At 48.0% G+C, this 17,963-nt stretch overlaps 2 protein-coding genes across 2 annotated transcripts in view; both read left to right on the top strand.

Moving 5' to 3' along the window:
• The window catches only part of CACNA2D3 (calcium voltage-gated channel auxiliary subunit alpha2delta 3), a 978,241-nt gene that overhangs the window by 126,036 nt on the left and 834,242 nt on the right, over positions 1 to 17,963 (top strand). The window lies entirely within an intron of this gene.
• Positions 13,828 to 14,265, top strand: LOC142449057 (large ribosomal subunit protein eL34-like). The gene has a single exon (XM_075550817.1). The coding sequence runs from the start codon at positions 13,855 to 13,857 to the stop codon at positions 14,206 to 14,208; it is 354 nt and encodes a 117-aa protein (XP_075406932.1). The 5' UTR covers positions 13,828 to 13,854; the 3' UTR covers positions 14,209 to 14,265.

Genomic DNA, 17,963 nt, shown 5'->3' with positions numbered 1-17,963 from the left:
ACAGCAGATACTCAGTAGGATGAATACTCTGGCAGTGCTAGAGAAACCCAGTGACTAAGGAGAGGGAGTGTGACGGGGTGAGGTGGTAAAGGAAGGCCCCTTTCATAAAGAGGGTCTTGTACAGAAAGTGGGTATCTCCTTCCTAATTTATTCCCCTTTCTTCGTAGCACTTCCCCACCTTTTGATGTTTTTCTGTTCCCCCCACATCTGGAACATCAGCTTAGTGAAAACTGCCGCTTAGTGTATTAGCATTCACCCTCATCCCCCGAGGGTCCCGATCAGTGTGGCACAGAGGATTGCTTAGATATGTGTGGATGTGTAATATGAGGGTGGAGTCAGGAACTGGGACTCAGAGGTTTCCTAGTTAGACAAATGTGAGTAGCACATGGAAGTGGAGAAAAGCAATGCAGGCCAGGACCACGTTTTAGAGAGACACCACACTTCCAGGCAGCCTCCACGAGTCTTCCCTGAGAACACGGCTTCAAAGGGGTCACCTTATCTTTTCCGCATCTCTGAGATCGAGATGGTGCTGACACGAACCCCCCCCCCCCCCGCTCCTGTAAGAACATGTCCAGTGACACAGCCCAGTCCAACAGTGTGGTTACTTTGGGGACCTCACATTCTGAAGGAGTGGGGGAACCTTTCATTTTTTGCAACAAAATTGTTGCAGTTTTGAGAAACTGAGAAATCTGGTCATGGGAGATTCTCTGAAAATCGAATCCAGGGAGGGCTTGCTTGCAAACATGAGATGTGAACACCGTGTGAGCCCGGAAGCAAGCTGAGCACCGTTGACATGGAGGAGTTCAGCCCTGCCCTCATCTTCCAGCTTGTCCTCAGGAGCTTTGCATGGCCCTGCATGGGACTGACTCCATTTAGATGGCGACAGGAGGGGTCGATTCTTGGTGAAAAATAAAAGCAAATATGTTTTCATGAACATTTAAGCCACAACAGCAAATCCTTCCCTCCCAATCTTAGATGTTAATGCCACTCTTCTATAAGGAGGACCCAGGACTCCTTGAGAAAGGACTGATTCTGAGGCTTGTAACATTCGTCATCACTACTATTAAATTGCTTCTGACTCATAGCAATCCAATAGGACAGAGCAGAATAGTCCTTTTGAATGTCTAAGGCTGTCAATCTTTATCTTTGTGGGAGAAGAAACCCTCATCTTTCTTCCAAAGAGTGGCTGGTGGCTTTGAACTGCTAATGCTGTGGTTAGCAGCCCAACATTTTACCCACTACCCCACCAGGGCTCCTGGTTCTAGGGCTGGTGAAGGGAAGACAGAAGATGAGCCCAGTCTGGTTTGTGGTGTGCGAAAGCAAAGAAGTGTTCAATGAACAAATAAGCCACCAAGCAGTAAAAACCCAATGGTTTAGAGATGTCAAAGGGACACAGGAGCCAACTAAAAGAGCTCCCACTGAACAATTTGTGCAAAACAATGAATCAACAAAAAATAACTTAAGTATTAGACTCTAAATCAAATATCCATGATATTCATAAATTGGGGCAAATAGATTTCCCATGCTGAAGAGATGCAGACAATTTAATATATGTACTCTGCAGATCATTATATGTATATATATATATATATATAGTATAAATGTATATTCTGCCTTCAAAGGAAGTGGATCATAACTCATATCTCATTTGTGGGCTGCAATGTGACTCTGTTCAGCTAACTTTGAAAGAAGCAAAGCCACACACACACACATGCACACACACACGTGAGTAAGAAAAGACATTTTATCATTGAGGTGGTTCACGCAGTTGTACAAGGGGGGAAACCCAGTGCCACTCAAGCCCATGAGTCAAATGTTAGGCTGGAGGCTGCACCTGACTCAAGTAGCTACAGGTGTTGATGACATGAACCAGGAAACAGGAAGCCCACAGGCAAGTGGATACAGATTCAGATGAATCTGAAGTCAGCAGGCTGCTGATGGGACCCAGGATTGCCAGGGAATATGGTCAGCCATTGCTTTGAGTCCAAAGAATGGGAGGTTAGAGAGCCAGGAATCATTTCCAGCTCCAGCAGAGTGGGTTAGCTTACCCACAGCATCCACTTATATAGGAGTAGGCAATACCCCAGCGAGACAGCCTTCCAGTGCATCAGGACGATGACCTGCCTGCCCAGGCAGCACTCCTCCCGGATCTTCCCCAGATCCCCTCCTGGAGTTGAGTTCATTCTGTTAGATCCCATCATGGAGGAGTTGTCAACTGCCCAACTACTGAGAATCCTGCCCAGCAAAAGTGATACAACCCAACCATCACATTAGTGTGTTGGGGAGCAGGGGAATGGAGAAGAGGGAGAAGGCAGAGGAGAGGAGATAGAGAAATCAAAGAACACTGACTGGGGTCACCCAACCCCCCAGTCAAATCATGAGAGACACATCAAAGAACTCTCAGGTAAGGAGAACCCCCCATCAGAGCAACCCTGAGAAATGGTCTCTGTCCAGAGGGGCCGCAGGAGACTTGGTAACTCATCAGACTGAGGGGCCTGCATGGGCTCTTGGAACAGGAAAGTGACATGAGCTAAACACTGAGGAAACCTGGAGTGTGGATTTCAGTTCCTCCTCAAGGCATCGGAACTGGCTCCTCACTTGTTCCGAGCAGACAATGGCGAAGACCTCAGAAATGTTACCTTGAAGGGGAAACCAAATATGTGCCATGGAGAAATGCTTTCTAGCTTTGAATGTGTATTGAAATATGCCTTCTGAGCTACAGTGACTCACTATCACTTTAGCCTGAACAGGAGGGTGACATGCTAGTCGTTCTCTGTGGTTTCGGGTTGAGTGGCAGCTTAACCATTTCAGCTCCGCAAATATAAATTCTGTGCAGGGCACTTACCAGGGCTGGGGAAAAATCCTTGTGAGGGTCATCTGATTGACCCTTAAAATAATGCAAAGTTCATTCAAAATGGGTACGCCAGGTGGTCACACCTAAGAGGTCACACTGTCCTGGCCTCAAATCCTTGTGCTGCAGCGTCCTGGGGATTTGCGCACAAGTGGCTTACACTCTGAGTCTCAGAGTCCGCATTCATAAGTGACCCTCCTGGTAACACCTCCAGGGTCAAATGAGGGCGATAATCGATGTGAAGCATGCCGCACAGTCCTTGGTACTCGTTAATTGTCCCGTAAATGGCAGCTGCTGTTGTGGATAACGTCTTCTCTTTGCTTTCTTTCTTTTTTATTAAATACTATTATTGGGGGCTCTTACATCTCTTATCACAATCCATACATTCTAGTGTGTCAAGCACATTTGCAATATGCTGCCATCATTTTGAAAGCATTCTCTTCCCACTTGAGCCCCTGATATCAGCTCCCCATATCTTCCCCCTCTCTCCTCTGCCTACCCTCCCTCACGAACCCTTGATAAGTTATAGATTATTATTTCCATATCTTACATTGTCCCCATCACCCCTCACCCACTTTTCCATTGTTCGTCCCCCTGAGAGAGGGTTATAGGTTGATCCTTGTGATAGATTCCCCATTTCTCCCTCTGCCCTCCCCTAATCCTCCTGGTATCTCTGCTCTCATTGTTGGCCCTGAGAGGGCGTATCTATCCTGAATTCCCTGTGCTGTGGGCTCTTGTCTGTCGCAGTGTGCATGCTCTGGTCTAATCCCACGTCTTTTTTCAGTCTGTCAAAATTCATTCTATTAACACTGGTCTAATGACGATGGCTCATGCTAGTGATGATGTCAATGGCTACTTTGATCTGATTTCAAGGGTTTGAGGAAGTGCCTTATGAAACATCTTTATGAAACATCTCATACCAACACCTCTGTTTTCCCTGAAGGAATTCATTTTGTTAAATAATTTGTGTAAACATGACCATAACGTATTCAAGCTGCTTATTCAACCTGAGGGGTGTGAAATGGCTTGTAGTATTTACTATGTAGGGCAGTGAATCCCAAACTTTTTTTGTTTACCATCCCCTTTTCAGGAAAAAATATTACTCAGAACCCTCCTTTAATGAAACAGCTCTGTGCTGTAACCCACAATCCAGGATAAAGTATAGTTTCAGCTTTGCCCTACATTATTCTAGGGCCCCCAGGGGCAGCATTGGTTGCTCTGGGACCCCTGGTGTGGGGGAAACTGCATGTTGGAGCCTGGAAACTTATGGAAAGAGACAGAGTGAGGGAGAGAGGAAATCCAAGAGGAAGTCCGGGCATCTGACCACCTTTCCAAATCCACCTCAAGATGACCCTGTTTATGCTTTTCTAAGAAAAGTTTCTGTTTGGGGTCAATGTATTTGCTGCCATGCTGTAGTCCCGACTCGGACCTTCCCAAGCCATTCCCACGCATGGTCCCTTGCCAATCACACTGTCGTGATTGAGGGGGTTTTTCTGGCTGCCTTTTCTCTCGGGTCTCTCTTCATCTGGAAGCCCCACTGAAACTTGCTCAGCATCAGGATGGGCTGCGTGGACCAGGAATCCCGTCCCACTCTGCAGGCAAGGTGAGAACTCTGCCCCTGAAAGCCCCGGTGTCCCCTGGGTGTTGAACTGGTGTTGTCAGGCGGCACTGAGTCAGAGACACCTCAGCATCCCAATGACAACAGAGGAAGCACCACCCACTTCCGTGTGACCGTCACAGTTGTTCTGACCTTGGAGCCCGCTGACTCAGAGGCTATGTCCATCCATGTGGTCGAGGACCTTCCCCTTTCACTGCCCTCTACTTGCCCAAGCATGCTGTCCTTCTCCAGGGACCATCTCTCCTGACCCGCGTGACCACAGCACGGGAGGGGACATCCGCCGTCGTTGCCTCTAGGGAGCACTCTCGCTGTACGCCTTCCACGACAGAGGGGTTCGTTCTTCTGGCATCAGTGGTGCTTTCAGCATTCTTGGCCAGCTCCATAATCCAAAGGCTTCTCTTCTGTTCTTTGGCTTTCCTTATTCAAGGGTCCTGGATAATCTAAAAAGTCATCAAGCTTGGATTAATCTAGTTATAGAGAGAAAGTATAGATCAAAAGCAGTATTTCTTTTTAGTGTTTTTACATATTTGCATCTTGAAGATGAATCTTCCCCAAGAAGCCAGATCTCTGGATCTTGAATTTTATGAAGAGGAATGCTAGCTGCCTCCCCCAAGCCTGTTGCTATCAACTTGAACCGACTCTCAGCAGCCCTACAGGACAGAGCAGAACTGTTGAGCCCTTCCGAGGCCGTGTTTCCCAAAACAGATCGCCACTGCTTTCTCCCTGGAGGACAGTGGCATCGGATCGCTGAACTTCCGGTGAGCATCTGAGCACGTCACCACTGAGCTACTGGGGCTGACCCCTCCAATTCATTAAATAGCCCCAGCTTTTTCATTGTCCTCGATTACATCGGCATCTTTACCCTCTTGAAAATATGCATGTGTGGTTGCTGCTGGCATGTGTGACCATCGGCATGCCATGATGACTCTGGCTCGGCCCCCTGGGGCTACAGCACCCCTGGGCCCACTTACTTTTGCAGATGTTCAGTGAGCTGTAATAGGTATCAACTAGGGAAAATGGTTTAGTGGCAAATAAGCATAGGCACCACAGGTTTGTTACTGTTAGGTGCCACCAAGTTGGCCCTGATCCACAGCAAACCTGTGCGTAACAGAAGGAAGCACTGCTCAGTCCTGTGCCTTGCTCACAGCTGTGCCCATGCCTGAGCCCATCAATGGAGCCATTGTGTCCATCCATCTCACCGACGGCCTTTTTATTGCTGCCCCTCCACTTTACCAAGCATGATGTCCTTTTTCAGGGACCAGCCTCTCCTGAGAGTGTGTGCAAAGTATGCAAGACAAAGACTTGCCATCCATGCCACTGAAGAGCACTTTCTTCCAGCACACATGGGTTTGTCCTTTGAGCAGCCCATGGTACTTCTGATCCTCTTCTCCAACCCCACCTTTCAGACGCATCTTCCATATTCAGTGCTGATACAGTGAAGGATGCCATGCTTGGGTCAGGCGCCTTGCAGTCCTCAATGGAACATCCTTGCTCTCCACTGTGACGAAGAGTTCTGTGCAGCAAATGCACCTAATGCAATACGTCTTTTGATCCCTGACTGCAGCTTCCATGATCATTGATGTGGATCCAAGTACTTAAAATCTTGGACAACCCCACCCTTGTCTCCAGTTAGCCTGATGTTACCTTGATGGGTCCATTTGTGAGGATTTTGGTCTTTCTTACGTTGAGTTCTATACCACACTGAAGCCTGCAATTCTTGATCTTTATCAGCAAGTGCTTTAATTCCTCATCCATCTCAAAACACAATGTTAGAGCAAGTTAATCAGGGTTTTTTTGTTTTTGTTTTTCTGTTTTCCCTGCAGGACTTCTCAGAGGCTTGGCTTGGCTGAAACACATTATCATTGTGAGTCACTGGGGGAAGGTGGCTACTCTGGGCTCATGTCTCAAACACCCATGAAGCCCACCTCCTTGTTTCGTCTCTTGAGACTGAGACACTATTGTTCCTAGGCATGTGCTTTGCAAAACCCTGTTCCAGACAAGTGTCCCCATTCTTCTCGTTCGTCAGACCTGCCTTTCGTATGTCCACAAGTCATCTGTCACATAACATATACATTATTAACTTTTTCTTTGTATCATTTCTCCCCCAGTGTGTGTGTTTATAAATTTTCATAGCACAGTGGAACCTCTGTAGGACTTTGGATTTTATAGGAGACACATAATTTTCAGAACTGGCATTGCATTATTAGCAAGTTGTCCAACACCTGTGCATATTAAAGAGACAGAAGCAAATGGTTGCTCAGCTCAGAGATGTGGAGTGAACTACTACAAATGCTCATGGGAAAGCCCAGTTCAGGTATTGTAATTGCTTTCTTATGCAAGCCCCACAAGGTGGATTTATTATAATTGGGGGGGGACCCTCTAAAGATACTGCACTTGCTAAAATACTTTCTTTCTATAGTAATAGACATGCTTGCTATTGAGGAGAAAACAGTAAATCTCAAATCCAGCTTGTGCAGTGTAAGTTTTTATTTGCAACAGTGTCTGAGAGAAAAGTTGATACAAGTAAGTATCTGTATCCTGATTTTCCTCTAAAGGAAAAGCTCTACAAGCCACCCCCAAATTCAAATCGACATCCTGCAAAAAATGTCTGGAAAAACCTGCTGAGAAGAAGATGCTTCATTGTCGTGCGAGGGTAGTGATGGCTCACTGGCAGCCCCTTCTGTGTGGGAGACGTGGGCTCAGTTCCCAGCTAGTGCCCTGCTGTAGCTCCACCACTCCAGTATCAGTGCGGGCTTGCTGTGATGCCGATGGGGTTCAGCTCAGCTTCTGGGCTGAGCCAGATTCAGAAGACAGTCCTGGCAATCTACTTCTGAAAATCAACCAGAGAAAACCTTCGGGGTCCCAGGAACCCAGTCTACAGTCAATTACGGGGATGACTTGGGCCAGAAAGCATTTTGTTCTGCTGAGCCTGGAGGGTCACCCTGCGTCGGTCTGACTCAGTAGTGACAATGAGTGGTGACCGGATAGGAGGACCCACTTCTCCAAAGGCCATGCACACTACTCACGACCAGTGCTGTAAACCAGCTCTCGTTCCTCCTCTGACTTTTGGAAACTATGCATTTTAATACATGTTCTTTATTTTAAATTTTGCATATTGCACTTGAATATCACATCCGAATTTTTCCCAAGCAGATGTCTGCTTCATAAAACCATATAATCAGTTCATTGTAGGCTTCCGTACAGCAGTATAAATACAACGTTGCTCTGCCACGAGATTGCTTTAGTAAGTTTCATAGGAAGTGAAGCATTTAATGACAAGGGTGACAAGCAAACGAGCAAACAAAACCCCTCCAAAATCCAAGCCACCTGCCATGGAATCCATTTTGACTCATGGAAGCCCTGTTTGATGGGACAGAACTGCCTCTGTGGGTTGATGGATTTGAACTACTGACTCTTTGGTTAGCAGCCCAACATGTAGCCTCCTCTGCCACCAGGGCCCCTTTGAATGAAAGATGTGGCTCAGATAATCTGGCAGGCCTGTGTGGCTGCACAGCGAAAGACATGATTGAAGAAAGAGCAAAATGAAGCTATTTCCATGTCTCTGAAACTGTTGCTCATCAAAAAGTATACGCTGCAGCATTCATGCACTCATTTGAAGACCCCAGATCCTTTTGAGGATTTTACTTACTAACTACACACAAACCGACAGATGGATTTGTTGTAGGCAAAATGTAAGCATATTGGAGATGTGGTTTTCATATTTTTTGAATCATTCTTCTCAGTAGTTGTGAACATAGGGTTTGATATGTTAAAAGGAGTGGGTGGGAACTGCACAGCTAAAATAGAGGACACAGAGTGGTATCACACAGTCATTATTTTGTCAGCTAAAACTCAGCTCCAGGCTAGAGCCTAGCTTCAAGTTTAATCACAAAGTACCTTTAAAAAAAAACCCAGCAAAAAACAACTTACTGTGATTCGGATGAAGGTTTATAAGATCAGAAGTTATACATTCACCAATGACATGCATTCCATTTGAACTCCTCTGTTTGAGCTCCTGTCCCCCTTCCTTCTTGTGCTCCCTGGTTCTGTTGTTGTCTCCCAACCATGTGCCCTTGTGTCAGTGCTGCCCTTTGGATTGGTAGTGGCCAACTATACTCATACGTGGTAAATGCCATCATCTTGGGATACCCCTAATCTCCATCTGTCCTATAAGCCTGGCCTCTTATGAATTTGACTTCTCTTCCACTTTTGTCTCCCTGTCTGTCTAGAATCTTCCTATATGGTCCTTTGCAGAGGAGTTGGTAGTGGTAGCCAGGCACCATCTCGTTCTTCTGGTCTCAGGGGTAGAGAATGATATTTGTGTTGTCTCTTAGTCCATTGGGCTAATTGCTTCCATGCGAATTTTTAAGTGCATCACCCTTATTTCCTTGGGATGGGGAGCGACCAAAGAGACAGACTCCTTGTGATCTTTTAAAACCCTGCTGCTACTCTCCAAAGTAGGATGTATAAGAAAGCCTTTGTGCACTCTGCCATGCCAGCACTAGGCCAGAGACTCATTTCCTCAGGGGTTGGGTTATGTCTAGGAAGTTTTCATAACTTTCCCCCAGGATGCTCTACTACGTTCATGGATTTATTTGCAGCAAAAGTGGATACACACGCAAAGATCTCTTCAATGAAACCTCTCCTCCTCGTCTCTCTCCCATACATGCCTCCCTCCGAGCATCGTACAATTTCAGAATTGGGTAAATAACAGATGTGCTTTTGTATCAGGTCTTCATGTCAAATTTACATGGACTCCAGGACAAATGATCAAGTCTAGAATCCTCAGTTCATCGTGATGCCTAAAGGATGCTGGCAAGATGAGTGTGATTGATCACCATCAGACTAAAGTCAGATAATACTTTCACAATAACACACTTAGGGCACTAGACAAGGCCTCAGTAATCTCCAGCTGCTGTCATAGTCACTGTGAACAGCACTACTGGTGAAATAAAGTCTACAGAGCAGGCAATGGGCTAATAGAGTTGAAGAAATTAACTCACAATGCTTCAATATAAAACATCCTTTGACATGCAGATCAAGACCATTTGAGGCAGGCCCAAGGTGTCAAAGGGGCTCTGTAAGGATGAGGGAATTTGCAATACTGGGTCATATTAGGTACTTTCATGATTTCTGTCAAGTGAAGACAAACCCAGACAGGAGCCACACACCAGCTGGGAGACCCTGTTGGTTGCTTATTGGAGCCCAGCAGCTTGGGTTGAAAGGTCAGTAGTGTTACGCAGTTCTGTGTTGTTCCAACCCGCCCCCCCCCCATCCCTCGAGAACAGTAACCACCAGATATGATCATGCTTGTCAGAGGCGGTTACTGCAACTCTCTGCTGCTTCAGCATAATCAGAACGACAGAAGTCACAGGATGATTTTCCTTGTGAGAGGCACCCACTCAGCATGCTAATGAGGTGAAAGAAAAGGCTGTGGATTGGAGGCTGAGGGGGTGCGCTTGCCTCTAGGGAAAGCAGAGGAGAAAGGAAGGGGGAGAAGAAAGACTGACTTCCATGCTGGATGCTTCACGCTGTGATGCTCTAAACTGATGTCAGGCTCTGAACTCTTCTCTCCTGCTAGTTTGGTCAAAAGATGCTGGCGAGTCCACCACAAAGTGAAAGCTGACTTTTTGGAAAGTTTGGGGGACAGCCAGGAGTTTGAGGGGCGAAATGATCAAAATCAAGAAATCAACGATCTGAAAATCACATTGGAATTCTTTATTCCCTAAACATTCCTTTATAAAAGTTATGATATATGTATGTGTAACAAAACGTTTTCCATTTCAGCGTTCTTCCCATGGCAATTTAATGGCAATGGCTGCCATTCCTTGTTGATAACCACTGCCCTGGTCTCCCTATGTTTTCCTATGAGCCTTACCTGAAGCGGACTGTTCCCCAGGCAGTGAGCCCCTTCTCCTCCATCTCCTCCTGCTTGGTTTACGGTGCCCTCCAAACACAGCACATCGACCTAACAGTCAAGAGCCAAACCCTAGGGGACATTCAGTATGGTTCCTGGTATCTGCTGTCAAACCTTTCCTTTCTAAGGAAACCTCCCTGTGGACCTGTGGATGGCTGTGGTCCGGGGACCGCAGGTTTCCTGTGTGCCGGGCGCTGTTCTGAGCGCTCCCCCAGCACAAGCTGCAGCGCCCATGAAGCAGGTGACTTCTAGGAGGGTGAGTGGTGAAGTGTGGCAACCAGGGTCCCCTTTATGCACGCATGGGTTATTGCCAACTGAGTGTGCTGAGATGCGTTGCCGGTCAGTTCTCTCAGGGACACGACAGTAATAAGAAGGGCACTTTTTGTGCCGTGGGGAAACCAGTCTTGAGGTAATGGCTTCTAGACAATGTTCCAGTGACACTCACGGGGATAGATGTCCTCATCACTGATGTTTGGCAACAAGTTTATGGGAATGCTGCCCCATGGAAAACCACCGATTTTCAATGAATGAAGCATAAGGCTGGAAAGACCTCAAAGATAAATTCAAGGAGGAGAGGTCAGCTCAGACGGTTCTTGTTTCATCTGCTGGTGGGGTAGGAGTCCAAAGAAGTCATTGTGATCGATTATCTCGAAAGTTACAGGATGCCCATGGACGTGTTGTGAAGGAGCTTTAAGGAAATTTAAAAATGCGTTGGTGAAGAAAAGGCCAGTAAAGTTACACCAGGGAAACTTCTCCCCTCCCAACAATGAACTTGCTCCTTCTTTGAGGGTGGCAAGGGTGGTCCCAAGACAACGTCCTCGGGGACCTTATCCTTCCACCCTCCAGCTTAGACCCCCGCCTGCCCATGTGGAGTCCCTCAGGGTCCCCCCCATGGCCACTCAGACGTGCGGGGATCACTGAGTGTGCAGTCCTTCGGGATGAAGGGGAGCCCAGCCTTCAGAGGTGCATAGACCCAGATGGAGGCTGGTGCTGAAGAAGAGTTTCATGTGTGCATGTCTTTGATGAAGGAAGGGTGTGTGTGTGTGTGTCTGTTTCTTTATAGCAATACTTTTTGACTTTCTTAGCACCATCATGAGACCCTATCAATTTGTAATGGAGGAACTGAGGCTTGAGGAGTTGAAGTAACTCACCTGAGGCTGCACAGCAGGACCAGCGGCTGCAGATGAGAAAGGAACTGGGGCGGGAAGTGTGTTGCCCAAGCCCACTCAGCTTATCAGGGGCGGAGTTTGATTCAAATCCAGGTCATTGGGCTCCAGAGCAAGCTGTCTAAGGAAGTGTGGCCATCAGTTAAGGGATTCCCAGGCAACCAGAAGATGAAGACAGTGCCTGAAGAGCCAGCTGTGGACATACCGGCTCTCCTGCAGACCATTAGAGGAGCCCAATTCAGGTCTCACTCACCAGGTAGCCTGAAACCCAACCCATGTGCTGGCTGCCCTATGCAGCTGCTTTGAAAGGGCAGTGGGGGCAGTGGGTGAGGGGTGATGCCATACTACAGGGCACAGGCTACTGTGGGACCAGGGTTAAGAGCGTGGACTCTGGGGGCCAGATGCATGAGCACAATAACAGACAAAATAAATGAAAAGCCCAAACCCAGAACTGTGGCCCTGGACCCACTTGTAGCTCAGTGTTTTCCGGTGGAACGTAGCTCAAAGCCTGAGTAGAGCGGTGGCAGCGGCTGCTACCTAGTCCACGCACTTGCTTGGAGAGGGACCCGGACAAGTGGTTTTAACTTCCTTCGTGACATTGCCCCCAGTGAGAATGGCATGATGGGTAGCTCCTATCTGGATTGCTACCTGCCAGGCCAGCCATTCAGGGGGAGAACGATGAGGCTCCCTGTTCCCGTACAACTGCATCGCCTCTGGGGTCCGAGGCATCTCCATAGGCAGTGGAGGTGGGTTGGCTCTTGGGACACTGTGTAGTCTTTCCAAGACTAAATCTTCACCTGAGCAGGCAGCCTCCGCTCTTCCCCTTGGAATGGCTGTGGTTTAAACTGTGACATTGGGGCTAGTAGTGCAAGGGCTTACCCTACAGCGTGTCCTGTACGATGGTAAGAGTACCAATAAATAAGGATTCTCTAAAGATAACATGGGGAAAATAGGAAAAAGCTTTAGCACAAAACCAGGAATATGCTGTGTACACTCAGCATTAGGAGCGATTTCTTTCTTCCTAAAAAAATTGGGTGGCAGGGGGAAGCATTGCTGAAAATTATTTTATTTTTTAAAAATTTCAGTATTATTTCAAAACCATTTTATTAGGAGCTAATAATACCATTTCATAGTTCAATCATATCAAGCAGTGTTACACAATCACTATCAGTTCCAAAACATTGTCTTCCTTCTTGAATTCCTTGATAACAGTTGCCTCTTAACTCCCTATATCCTGGGTTTCACATACTGAAAAACAAAGCAAAGGACATAACAGAGAGTGGCTTGAGTTGCTTACTTGTGTTGTTACTGGGCCAAGAGGAAGCATTGATGATAGCTAACAGTAAAGCACCTTCTCCCAGTTGTCAAAATGCAGAAGCGTGCACTGTGGGAAAGCCCTGCCCAGCAGTAGAGATGCCCATGGGATTGAGGTCCAGGCAGATGCAAGGTTGGCTAAACGTGAGCCTGGGTCCCAGTTTCAGATCATAGATCAGGTGCTCCAGATTCCTAGTTTCCTCCGAGATTAAACCTTGGAATCCCAGGATTGCGTCGGGGTTTGGTCCACTGCCATGGAAGGCCTGTGGGAGGCAGGGTCAGTGAGTACTGGGCAAACATATCAGGTGCTCCCCGGTGAAGCTGACCCACAGTCCAGTGGGGGCCCTTGACTGGAGTCATAGCTTAGTTTTCTTTTAGTTTCCAGATTCAAATTGTTTCCTGCATTCTTTGTGTGGGGGTGGGGGCTGGGGGGAGGGTTCCCTTCGCTTTCCATTGCTTTTTCTGATCCTGGAACCCAGTGGCTGGCCCATCTCTTCCCTTTTGGAAAGCACATCTGGTGCCAGGCCGGCAAAGGAAAGTGGAGGCTCTCATCATGCCGGTAGCTCGAGGGATCCCAGGTCCTGTCTCATCCATCGCAAAGGCAGGCCCAAATGGTACCATGGTCTTTGTCCTGCTGGTTCTTACGATTGCTGACACAGCTGGTAGTTCTGACTAGAAAGGATACATTAGGACTAACAGCGGCAGCCAAGCATACCTATACAAAAGCAAGGGCAATATTATGCCCTCCTGCTCCCCTCAGGGAGCGCCCCTGGGAGTTCAGCGGGCCCAGTCATCTGGCCCCAGACTTCAGCCTTGCTGCATTCTGTGAACAGGGCTTGAGCTCTTACTCAGCCTTGCCACTTACTTAGGTACATTTAGCTTTTAATTTCTTTTGCTTACCAGTTTCGTCTGGTTCATTTTCAGAGCAGTTTTAGGTTCACATTAAGAATTGTGGCTCTTCCGGAGACGCTGTGTGGAGGCATTCAAAATGGTTCAGCGTCTGACCTACCGGCGTAGGCTGTCCTACAACACCGCCTCTAACAAAACTAGACTGTCCCGAACCCCTGGTAACAGATTCGTTTACCTGTATACAAAGAAGGTCGGGAAAGCACCAAAATCTGCATGTGGCGTATGCCCGGGCCGACTTCGAGGGGTCCGTGCTGTGAGACCCAAAGTTCTCATGAGGTTGTCCAAAACCAAAAAACACGTCAGCAGGGCTTATGGTGGGTCCATGTGCGCTAAATGTGTCCGAGACAGGATCAAGCGTGCTTTCCTGATTGAGGAGCAGAAAATCGTGGTGAAAGTGTTGAAGGAACAAGCACAGAGTCAAAAGGCTAAATAAATACAAATGAAGCTTGTTTGAATAATAAATGACTTGTTCTGTTAAAAAAAAAAAGAATTGTGCAGAAAGTACCGAGGTCCCTTGTCCACCCTTCTGCCCTCTCTACACCAAACTCAGAATCCAGGCTCAGTGCCGCAGAGCCGGTTCCGAGTGCCACACAGCTGCCCTCTTCCTAATGCCCGGCATGGGTGGGGTCCATTTGTCACACTTTATTAACGACAGGCCATGGCTCCCACTGGAGTCCACGCTCTGTGCTGCCCTGCTGCGTTTACCCTGCTGCAGGGCCCTTTGGACAAGTGGTTCATCCCTCGGAGCCTCTCTGAGCCCTGTCTTCCTTAGCTTTATCTGGTGTGGACAATGGAACCTGCCCTGCCTACGTCACAGGATGATGAAACGCGTGAAATCAATGCATCTGGAGTCCCCTTCTAAACTGTAAATTGTACTCTGGGTTCGTTCTTTATATGTTTATATTTTGCTAAGGCCACAGAACTTGGTGTGTACCTGATGTAGGCATGTATGGCACTCATAAAGCCTAATCAACTAGCACAGGTACCCAGCCAAGGGGTGTCTAATGCATGGTGTGTACCTCAGCTACAGCACATGCTGAACCTCACTGGGTGGCTGTTTCTCTCTGCAGATCCAGGTGTTAGCGCTGGCAGATGCAGCTCCAGTTCTCCCCGGCTCTAAACTAGAGGCAGACCCTCTATTGATTCCCTCATTCTCCTACAGAACTGTCAGCAGGAAGACGTGGCTCATAAGGACCCTGTTGTGCATATTAGAACCTCCTGGAAACAGACTGCCTGCTGGCTTCAAACCACTGACCTTTCGATTAACAGCCAAACACTCAAATACTGCACCATTAGGCTCCTCTTTAACCCAGGGTGCTGGTGGGGGACTTAGAAATCAAGGAGGCCAAGTGTGGCAGGGGTTGACTTTGTGACCCCAGTGCCCTCCATGGGGATGGATGAAGAGGGTCCTTCTGAGCAGTGACAGGCAAACACCCAGAAGAGGTGGGCCTGGAAAGGGCAGCTGAGGAGCCATTCACAGCCAGCACTGGGAGCGGTTTTCTTGAAAAAGAATCTTTCCCCTTGAAGTAGCCCCATCACTCTCAGCCTGAGGGGGTTGGGGGGGTGCACTGGCTGTGGCGGTGGCTGTGGGGATGGCTGGTAAGTCCCCTTGAGCGAGTTCCAACTGGTAGCAATCCTGGGTCCACCAGAACCCCCTGCTAAGCAGGTCCTGCACCCAGACTTGTGATTATGTGCTCATACTCTCATTCCTTCTAAATTGTGCATTATTCATGCTGAAGATTGGCTAGATTGTACACCCCCCCCCCAAGGGGGAGCTGTCATTAGTTTGAAAAAGGACATCACTTGTACAGAAGACCCTAGCCTTTAGATCCTCTGAGTCAGGGGTCAGGGTCTCTGAGGGGTCCTATCCAGTCCTAAGTATGGAATACAGGTTGGCTGATTTGCTGAAGGGAGAAAAGAAGCAGGTATTAAATATGCCCGTTATTCTCTGAAAGAGACCCCCCACATTCTATACCATAACTGGTATTGTCTATACACACACTTACTAGACATATGTTACTTAAGTCAACTAACATTTTGAAAAGTGACCTATTTAGTTTTATTATAAGTAATAATATATGAGAGGGCTTTAAAATTTTCATGGAATGAATGGATTATGGAATATTCTCATGACACGTGCGAGTCCCCTTATATTTAAAATTGTGTATCTGGGGTGCGGGAGTGCCTGGGTGATACAGGGCAAGAGATTTCCCCTTCCTATGACCTTTCTGGCCCTAGATTTGTAATTCCACTAAGACAGTTTTCTGGGCTACAGTCTTACAAAGGGATGAGATAATTTACTGTGCAAATAAAGTATGGAAGTCCTTGCAAGGATTGATTGGTTCATTGTTATACAAGCTAGGTGGCTGTGGGATAGTTGGGGGATTGGCCGGTTTTGCTTTTGGCTAGGCTTTAAAGGACCAGTAGCACAGAAGTTGGGGTTGGGGGGGGGTCACACTACCATCAAGGAGAACATCTTTTGGACGGGTTGCTGTACTGAGAACCTCTTAAGTCCAGGAGACAGAGTCCTGTCACTGAAGGCGGCAGGACATGACATGCTGAGAGATGGCTGTGACAGGCTTTCTGGCCCATGGTGTGGGACAGCTGCAGTGGGCTCATCTCCCCATGCAGCCAGAGAGCTGAGTGTTTCTGGGCCGGAGGCCTGCTGGTGGAGTGGGTTGCCTCTGGGCACTTTGTGGCAGAGCCCAAACAGCTGTGCTACTTGTCCAAGCAGGGCCTCAGTAGCAGAGGGTGGGCCTGTGACTATGTCAGGAAGCTGAGTGCTCTCTTTGTTGGATGTCGTCCTGATTGTGGAATTGTATCCTGTCCTTTGAATTGCTGCTGTGACTTCCCCATTGGTCCTGATCCTAAATTGTAACCTGTTACTTCCCTAATAACCCCATAGTTCTGTAGGGCTTCCATTACAGTGAATTGTGGAACCCATCGGAGAAGTGGAGATGCCATAGGAAGCACGGTTGATGTCAGAATTGTTACGAAGTTTGGAGAGTGGCGTTGTGTCTTACCTCCACCCCATAGGCATCAGATTTGGGCGGATGGTAGTTCTTTTCCTGCCCCCTCCACAATGTCGTTGGCATCTGATACAACTCCATTACAGGGGTGCAAGCAGTTAGTGCCCTCGGGCTGGTAGCTCGACTTCACCCAGACGTGCCGTGGGAGGAAAACCTGGCAACTGACTTCTCAAGTTCAGCCCCTGGAAACTCTGCAGCACCATTTTGTTCTGACCCTGTAGGCTCCTGATAGGCCAGAGTGGCCCCTGGCAAATGATTCGATGACGGTGTGGTTATTGTTCGGGGCCATGAAGCCGGGTGACCCTATGTACTGCTCCATCCCCACGATTATTCATGTTTGAGCCCATTGTTGCAACCGCTGTGTTGTCCATCTGTCTCGTTGAGGGATGCTCTCGTTTTCACTGCCCCTGCACCTGACCAAGCATGATGTCCTTCTCCAGGGACTGGTCTCTCCTGTGCAAAGCACGTGAGATGAAGTTCTTCCACCCTTGCATCCAAGGGCCTTTCTGCCTGTACTTCATCTGAGCCAGATTGGTTGGTTCTATTCATGGAGGTGTGGCCTGTACATTTCCAAACTGCATTGTCGTGTTTCAGTGACAAACCAGTGTGCCCAGGTATTTCTGAAAATCCCCTTCTTCTCACCCTCTGGGATCCATTGGGAAGTTGATCATCAGGTAATCTCCCCTTTGTGTGGCGGTCCGGACAAACAGACCAGACAGACTTTGGTGACTCTGGGCAGTCGGATGGGCTGCCCCCAAAGCCCTCTCAGCTCCCAGCTACGGAGTCAGTTCTGCCTCACCCATCTGTGGTTTTGCCCTGCTTTGCTCAGATAGTATCAGCTCTCTGATAACGTTAAAAAACATTGCTCCTTTTCACTCTCAGAAATGTCTCTGCATGGAGAGAAATGATATGGTCATCGCCCATCAGAAGCTGGATTGGGAGAAATCACAAACGTGTGTGTGTTCCCATTGACAGGAGGTTTGTGCTGAACAGGGAAAAAAGAGGGGAAAAAGAAAGGTGCTGGCTCTGACCTCGGGTCATGTGTGAGAGCAGAGTGCCTTTGACTTCAGGCCAGCCCTGCCTGTCACCTTTGTGCAGTGGCTGGCATGCTGAACTGCCTCCTGCTCCAGAAATTGGCATGGACTCTCCGTGGGCATTG

The sequence above is a fragment of the Tenrec ecaudatus genome, chromosome 5 (assembly GCF_050624435.1).
Source record: "Tenrec ecaudatus isolate mTenEca1 chromosome 5, mTenEca1.hap1, whole genome shotgun sequence".
Lineage (NCBI taxonomy): Eukaryota > Metazoa > Chordata > Mammalia > Afrosoricida > Tenrecidae > Tenrec > Tenrec ecaudatus.
This window is presented reverse-complemented; position numbering and strand designations above follow the sequence as displayed.

Excerpts from the sequence above, each read along its gene's own strand:
- LOC142449057 (XM_075550817.1), top strand. The coding sequence starts at position 13,855 with ATGGTTCAGCGTCTGACCTACCGGCGTAGGCTGTCCTACAACACCGCC.